Genomic DNA, 8,633 nt, shown 5'->3' with positions numbered 1-8,633 from the left:
TATCGTTTTGTAGATAGTTAAATCAATCAAACTGTCGGCTAGGTCGGAGTGAAAGGAGCATCTCTAGTTTAAAAAGGCTGAAGTCTTACACCCACAACACAATGGGCCAAGGCAATCTGAGCAGCCTAGCTCTGCTGGACATTGAGAGAACACTGGTCCAGTCCCTGGAAAAGACGCCTACTTGGTACGATAAGGTCACTGAGCATTTTCTTAAAAAGGAACGCAGGGCCGAATTTATGTTTAAATAACTTGACTTTTTTTTTTTTTTTATGTAAGCCGACAATGAGCTTCCTCTGTCTGAAGGACGAGCAGCCGCCACTGATTCAGTGTAATTATAGGTTTAATAAATAATATGATAGAGAAACGTCTAGAATTTAAGTCAAATCAAATATTTTCCGTCTCTCTGTGGTCTTCCTGGCCTGTAGGTGGCGCTGGTCAATAACCGGATGTGTTTAATATGGTTCTACTTCCGGGTTTGTCATCGGTTTGCGGTTCAACCGTGTTTGTCATTGTGGTCATGTTTTTCAACTTATTGTAGATTTTGAAGTGAGCCATTTGTTTTCGGTGGAAACAAACTATTCCTTCGGCGTTGGTGTGTTGTCCGTGTATTTTACGTCAAAATGACTGAGGTAAGCGGGCGTCGTTTAATTCTTCTCGCGGCATTTTCTTTGCTGCGACTCAAGCTAACGCGTATATTGTCGGACCCGGCTATTTGCTGGAGCACGTTACGCTACCGACGTGATTACTGTGTTGTAGTTAGCATCTGTATTTTATTTATCTTAAGGAGAGACTAAGTTGTTTTGGCTTGACTGTTAAGTCTTACACTTTCCCAACGTTAAAAATAATATACTTATGTTATTGGGTTTTTTTCCTAACCAGGATGTGCAGAAACACTCAGTCCACACTCTGGTGTTTAGATCTCTCAAAAGGACTCATGACATGTTTGTGTCAGATCATGCTAAATCCATCCCTCTGGACGAACAAAGGTAAAACTTGATTTGATTACTTTAAAATATAATACGTCACGACTTCTATGATATTGTGATCGGTCAGTGTGATACAGTTGTATAAGAGTAGTTCGTAATGTGTAGGTGTTTATTAAAGATTAAGATGCATTTTTGTTTACTTGCAGTCACCACATGAAGATGGGTGTAAAGTTGAAAACAGAGTATGAGGCAGTTCTACACATGCCTGTTCTGAAGGAAGGGAAAGACAGAGTCCCTCAGCTCTCCAGCAGCCTGCAGGGCCATCAGACTTATACACAAGCAGGTGATGAGCACATGAACTCTGCATGGCACTCCCCACCAAACATTAATGTTATCAGAGGGATGATATCAGCCTTTTTCACCAATTAGCTCTAACTTATGGAGTAGTTTATGTTCAGGATCCCTGGAGCCATGATGCCATCTAGTGAACCAACTCATGTTTTCACAGGCTTGGAATGGAACCAAACACATGCTAACGGCTTGTCCATTCTGCTGTCTTTACCTTTATACTTTAATTGCAAAAGATTTGTTAACATTTTGGTCTGTGACGTTTTGGAAACTGATTGTAAAAACTGTGACCAAGTTTGATCTTTCTTGTATCTTGGTAAGTCTGGTAAAGATACAATCCTTTGTTTCAGCCAAATTTAAATTTTGTCAATAGAATTTTCTCAGATGTTATTTAGTGAGTATTTATGTATTCTACACTCAACTGATAATTAATGCTGAAATTTCCCTCATATATCCATCATGTAGCTGTAAATATTATTAAGGAATTAAAAAAAAAACTCAGTCATGGTTTTTCTTCTATTCATATTCATACTCTTTGTGTTTCATTAGATGATCCAGATTATCTGATCACTGGGACACATGCTTATCCCTCTGGACCTGGTAAGAATGTAACCATTCCCCTCAGTCAAGCTGTAGCAATTGGTTCTTCTGTGCTAGAGGCCTGTTGTAGCTGAGTTATCCTCAGCCCTGTGCTGATGTTTTATATTCAATAGGAGTAGCATTGACTGCTGACACAAAGATGCACAGGAATCCCAGTGAGGGAGGAGTCCACTCCATGGCATTGGCTTTGCCACCTTCACAAGTCAGGTAAACTTTTGTTTAGTTGTCACAGTGAAAAGTGGCAAATTATTGCAGTATTTCCTTCAAGGTTTGGTAGTTATCTGTCGCTGGTCTAATTTTATTTTAGTGATTAATGTAGATGAGGAATGAGGCGACTACTGTATTATTTCTGGAATGTTATGGGTGGTAAATTGACATAAACTGAATACACCTGAACCAGTGAATATTGAGGACATTTTATCAGATAAAATAAGTCATTCACATGTAAACTCTGTTGACTCTTAAATGTTCAGGCAAGAGGCTAGTCGCACTGCAGCCAGCGTTGCTGAAATCCATCGCCATGTAGGAGGAGCAGAAAGATCAGGTGTCGTGGTAGGTCACAGTGTATTTTCAATTTGATCTAATGTTGTTTAGAGAGTCCCTGACAGAGGTGTTGAACTGACAGTGGGTGTTTTTACTTTAGTCTCTTATGGAAGGAGGCGGCACTAGAAACTCTGCACTCTCGAGAAGAGCACCGACCATGCCCAAACCCCAGTGGCACCCACCATGGAAGCTGTTTAGGGTCAGTATAAAGAATTTGATCCTTCTTGCTTCTATCTAATTCATTTGTAGACCATACCTTATGCTGATGCTGTGATGTTGTATTATTCCTGATAGGTCATCAGCGGTCATCTTGGTTGGGTGAGGTCCATCGCTGTGGAGCCAGGAAATCAGTGGTTTGTCACAGGCTCTGCCGACAGAACCATAAAGGTCAGTCAGGCAGCAAATATTTAGAATATTAATTTCTTTTAACATCCATTCTATATAAAAACTATCTGACTGACTGACATTCAGGTTTTGGTAGCAAGAAATAATCGTGATTTACTCTAGCAAAAGTAAAAACAAGACGATGTTGTATTATTTTTAAACATACAACATTAACTAAAAGTCCTAGATACAATGTATTCCACTTTCACCTTTGTTAAATTATTTGCATAGATAACCATAATGTCTTGGGTGGACAAAAAAAATTTATCTACACGTTTTTTTTTTTAGCTGTGCTTAAGCTAAAACTAATCACTTTCTAATAATAAAAATGAAATATCAAATCCGTTTAAACAGTTCAATACAAACTTAAATGAAACTGAAAACAAAAAGTCAAAATAAAAAGTATTTTCACTTTAATATTCATCAACTGTTACAAGGGTGTAGTCCGACAGTTTCTTGGTTTCTCTAATTGGCTATCAGAACATTAGCTGATAGATTTATTGTTTCACTTACTAACACTTCTGTCTACACACCACCCCAGAGATCACTGACTTTTACTGCATCACGTTGCTCTTTCTTTGTAAAGCTATTATATTAAATGACTGTAATGAATCTTATATTAATTAATGGCGGTTTGTTTTGACAGATTTGGGACCTGGCGAGTGGTAAACTGAAGCTCTCCCTCACTGGACACATCAGTACAGTGCGTGGAGTGGCGGTCAGCAATCGCAGCCCTTATCTGTTCTCCTGTGGAGAGGACAAACAAGTCAAATGTTGGGATCTGGAGTACAATAAGGTATGTCAACATCATGAAGACAGAACATTCCACTGATTGGTGTAATACTGGGATTTGTGCAATATTGGAATTTTTGAATTATTGATGTGTGTTTATTTAGGTGATCAGGCACTACCATGGACACCTCAGTGCTGTGTATGATTTAGATCTCCATCCCACCATTGACGTGCTGATGACGTGCAGCAGAGATGCCACAGCAAGGGTGAGCACTACTACAAATAGCAGAATTAGTGCCAGTCACATTGACATGGTCAGGTTCACATTCTGGTTGTAAAGATGGGTTGGATGTGGTTTCTATGCTCATATCAACATATGAAGTAAGAAGCTATTTTAGAGCCTTAGATGTAAACAAAATTCAGATATTGTTGCTTGGACGTTGAGGCTGAACAAACTGGATTCTCAGAACTCTGAAAAAAGACCTTGAGCACTTTGGTCTCACATGCTCTCTCCTTATTAAGAACAATTGAAAAAAGACTTCAGACATAAAACCTGCTGCACAACAGTCTGTACAAGGGCTCTAAATTGTTGCCCTTGGATGTGCACATCTGTAAACTTACACCAATACACCCCAGCGTGAACGAGGCAGTAGTTTAGCAGTGAACACATTCAGGAAAAGTCCATTAACTCTTGGTTTAAATTCAAGTCCACATCATGAGCCTCAAGGTCCTACTGTTGCAGAATAATGATCAAATTTATGCTAAATATTTTCATCAAGGATCTTGGTTTTCAGAAGGATCAAGTGCCTTCTGGGCTCCAGCATTTTCCTGAAATTTGTGGAAGAATCACCCTTAATGCTGCTCTTTTCAATAATCAAAAAACTAAATATCAAATAATTATTTGACATCATGTCTTTGCACAGAAAATTGGAAAAGCAACAGCAGATAATAATAAACATCTAAAAAGCTTAGTGTAAAAGTTCACTGGGCACAAACTGTAACTATCAGATCATTGTAGTTAATTTTGATGATAGGCTCATTCATTTTACAAAAGTTTAGCTGGGGTTGTGACCAAAATGACTTGGGCACCTGAGGCTGATGTCCAGTTACTCCGGTCTCTGTTGGACTAACTCAACTGTGTGTGTCCTTACAGGTGTGGGACATCAGGACAAAGGCTAATGTCCACACACTAACGGGTCACACCAACACTGTGGCCACAGTTCGATGTCAGGCCGCTGAGCCACAAGTCGTCACTGGTAACTACATTTGTACCTTCATTTATACTTAATATATTATTTCAAAAGTTGTCTATTTGTCTTTTTAGTGTTGATGGGTGTTATTGACTTCTTTCAGGGAGCCACGATTCCACCATCAGACTGTGGGATTTGGTCGCTGGGAAAACCAGGGCCACACTGACCAACCACAAGAAGTCTGTCCGAACTCTGGCGCTGCATCCCAGACAGTGAGTAAACACATGGTTCTAATAAACCACCGGCCCCTTTTATACATCCTGTCCAAGGCAGGAGTGTCGAGACTTTATTCACCTTCACTTTCACTGTACTGTATCAAAGGCAGACATGGAATGGAGGGTCGTTGTTGTTTCACCTTTAACCCTGCAGTAGAGGTTAAGAGTTGAGTCATCATCTGAGTTTAAGGGAGAGCCTGTGCTTTCATTAAAGTGGTCTGACCCATGTAAAGGAGAATTAATCTGTGAAGAAAGAGTTCATAGCTAAGACATTAGTGTTAAAAATGTCAGTTTAAGTGGGGGGACAGTGACATCCAAAAACACCTGTATTATTGCTTTTGCTGATATGTTGATTCCCCATTTAGAAACTCATTCTACATTAAGAAATGTTCATCTGAAGGCCTGCATTTGGACTGTAAATGCAGCTGTTAACTTTAGGGATTAAACACCAGTTCAAATTACAGATGAACTAATATATCAGCATATCATTGGTATCAACCAATATCAGTATTGACATGTAAGATGTCTATACACCAACATCTTATTTATACATTGTGTTATATAAAAGGGTCTTTTTTTATATAAATGTGTATGTTTGAATCTGTGTTTAGTCAAAGATAATGTGCTAAAGTGCTGAAAGATTTTAAAATACAAACATTTTTTTTCTAATGAAGATTACTTTGTTAAAGAGGGATAAATAAAAAAAAAAACAAAATAAAGAAACACAAAGTGCCATCTGTATCAACATCAGCCGTCGGTCAAAAATGTAACTATCTCTATCTGTATTAGCCCAGATCAGAGTGATCAGTGCATAGTTGATATATTTCCTGTATTTTTCAGATACACGTTTGCCTCTGGATCTGCTGATAACATCAAACAGTGGATGTTCCCAGATGGAAACTTCATCCAGAACCTGTCAGGACACAACGCCATCATCAACACCCTGGCTGTGAACTCAGACGGCGTGCTGGTGTCTGGAGGTATTTATCAACAGCTATTAATGCTTTGTCTTCAAATCTCTGATTCACTTTCCAGAGCAATCATTTTCTGCGTTACTTTTGGCTCGATGTTCAGAAATACATGCATGTTGTCTCCTTAGCCGACAACGGGACCATCCACATGTGGGATTGGAGGACGGGCTACAACTTCCAGCGGATTCACGCGGCGGTGCAGCCTGGATCCCTGGACAGCGAATCGGGAATCTTTGCCTGTGTGTTCGACCACTCCGAGAGCAGACTGATCACCGCCGAGGCAGACAAGACCATCAAAGTTTACAAAGAGGACGACACCGCTGTAAGTTTGACTTTAATGTTGAAAGATCCTTGTGTCTTTGTGAATATCATGTTAATGTGTTATCTTATTCTAGTGTTTTGATTGGCCCGTTTGTTTAATTTTAATCTTGTTAACTCACCGGCCAATAGGAGCTGTTGTGAAGGTGCTGTGTCTGGCGTCGTATTAGTTAGCAATTTATTAAAAATATCTTCTCTGATAAAACTACTGGTTGGATTCATTTCAAAATGTTTTAAATATTTCTTGGGACAATGTCTACAAAGTTTGTTCACAGCTTTGAGAAGTATTAATGTTTGAATTTTTGATGAATTTTTCAAATATTTAACATTTGCCTTTACTTATAATTTTTTTAATTAAATTTTTTAATTTAACCTTTATTTAACCAGAAAAATAGACTGTGAGTGTCTTGGCCAAGACAGCAGCAGAAGTTACAGACAATAGAGATTCCATCCACACCAAAAATACACACAAAACATGTAATACAACGCAGTTCTAAAACCATACATAAAACATTAAACTAAAAACATACATATAAAACACCATCAATGAATCAAAAGGTACTACAAGTATAACAACAATGTTCCTTAAAAGCATCTCAAAACACAACCTGATTCAATCAGTTAGAAAAACATGTACATCCAGATTTATCCTTTTCTCACTCATTTAAAATTACTTTAAATGTAGTTAAAGAGACCATTTCACTCAGTTTTATCTCCTGTACGTTGTTCCAGGCAGATGGAGCAGAACATTTAAATTCTTTCTTTTCCAGTTCTGTTCTGACTTTTGCAACACTCAGATAATGGGCCATATTTTGATGACTTATAAGATGTAAATGTATAGAGATATCAGTATAGTTACTATTGGGCACTGATAGGAAGTCATATATAGACTTTCCTTTAAGTAGTTGAGTTCTCCTCCAGTGAAAGTACCACCCACTTCTATTGGGAGACTGATCTCCTGTATTAAGACCACAGGACACTAACATAATCTCACACATTCAACTTGGTGTTGATTCTTGATAGAATATGCCAGTGAGATACAGGGATATTAGTTTTTGTTTTTTTTTTGGTGTGTGGTGGGGGTAGGGGGGGGTGGTTTTTACCCTTGGTATCATCATCAGTTGGTCATCTGTCTGTCTGTCTGTCCAAAACTTTGCCATGCACTGATAAATCAGGCCACTGGGGGCAGTAGTGCACCTGATAAATCAGGCTGAGGGTTTTCTAGTGCGTGCACATTATGTTTTTGTTTCGCTCCCTCTTCCTGCTCCTTCTAAAGGCCACAGTTGAAAATAAGAATGTTTTTCTTACTCTGTCTTGCCTGGTTAAATAAAGGTTAAATAAAAGATAAAACAGATCTCTGTGTGAATCCCTGTTCAGCAGATGGAAAATTTGACAACTGTTTTCTTTCTTGCAGAGTGAAGAAAGTCATCCAATCAACTGGAAACCAGAAATCCTCAAGAGGAAAAGATTCTAATCATTTTTTTATTTGCTTTTTTTGTCTCAGTAAAACTTTAAAATCCTATCTACCAAACCCTCATCATTTTTGCTTTTGTTAGTGTTTCTCATCAGGCCGACCCCTTCTCCACTAACAGTATATTTGACGAGAACAGCCACATCTTTACTGAATCACTCTAAAATCCATTTGCAGTCCTCGTTGTATGACTGTAGTCCTATAAAGCAGCCATTCTGGACTGCCAGGAACCTCTGCGACTGTTTGTTCTTGATGACGATGGCTCTCTGGTGGCTCTTGTCCATCCGGTCCACCAGCAGCAGCCACTCCTCAGTCTCAGAGGGACTATCCTCTGAGTGGACCTGGTCAGTACTGGGGTCGAAGCCTGTGGTAGGACAGATAGGGTACCCGTTATACGAAACAGGAAACAACAACATTATTTTGTATTGTATCAACAGAATAGCCAGTTGTACAGACATGGAAACAGAACGTTCCCTTTTTTTGGCTCGCTGTGTGACATTTATTTTGTTCTATTAATAAAGACCACATTTTTCACATCTTTGCTGTTCTTTTTATGTGCTTTTAGAAGATGAATATTAAAGTCTGTTCCCACCAAGGTATCTGTTAGTTTCCATGTTCCTGTAGTATTTGCAGCCATCAGCTTTAATCTCCTCCCAGTAACATGGATCTCCAGGGGCGTCGGTGAGCTCCACTGTGTTTCTGACGTCAATATCTGGGTAGATGTGAATGAGGTTCTCACCTGTTAAATGATTGTTTGCAGTGTTAAAATAACACAATTAAGTGTCAGTTTCAGTAAACAAATCTTTAGACCTAATTGGGTTGAATTAATCCTTATACCAATCAGAGATACGTGGTTACAGAAGAAAAATGCCTTT

The 8,633-nt window shown here is 38.8% G+C and overlaps 1 protein-coding gene across 1 annotated transcript; it reads left to right on the top strand.

Annotated features, from left to right (window-relative positions):
* The first annotated feature begins 469 nt into the window (after positions 1-469).
* Positions 470-8,299, top strand: plrg1 (pleiotropic regulator 1). The gene is made up of 15 exons (XM_030130930.1): positions 470-629; positions 880-986; positions 1,133-1,269; positions 1,824-1,874; positions 1,988-2,081; positions 2,348-2,426; positions 2,518-2,616; positions 2,712-2,804; positions 3,448-3,597; positions 3,698-3,799; positions 4,687-4,789; positions 4,887-4,995; positions 5,839-5,978; positions 6,098-6,291; positions 7,702-8,299. The coding sequence occupies exons 1-15, from the start codon at positions 621-623 to the stop codon at positions 7,759-7,761; spliced, it is 1,527 nt and encodes a 508-aa protein (XP_029986790.1). The 5' UTR covers positions 470-620; the 3' UTR covers positions 7,762-8,299.
* The last annotated feature ends 334 nt before the right edge of the window (positions 8,300-8,633 follow it).

This window comes from Sphaeramia orbicularis, chromosome 1 (genome assembly GCF_902148855.1).
Source record: "Sphaeramia orbicularis chromosome 1, fSphaOr1.1, whole genome shotgun sequence".
Taxonomy (NCBI): Eukaryota; Metazoa; Chordata; class Actinopteri; order Kurtiformes; family Apogonidae; genus Sphaeramia; species Sphaeramia orbicularis.
The sequence above is the reverse complement of the archived record's forward strand: the minus strand, read 5'-3'. Positions and strand labels throughout refer to the sequence as shown.

Excerpts from the sequence above, each read along its gene's own strand:
- plrg1 (XM_030130930.1), top strand. Across the intron at positions 987-1,132 it reads ATCCCTCTGGACGAACAAAG|TCACCACATGAAGATGGGTG; the intron begins GTAAAACTTGAT and ends GTTTACTTGCAG. Across the intron at positions 3,800-4,686 it reads GCAGAGATGCCACAGCAAGG|GTGTGGGACATCAGGACAAA; the intron begins GTGAGCACTACT and ends GTGTCCTTACAG.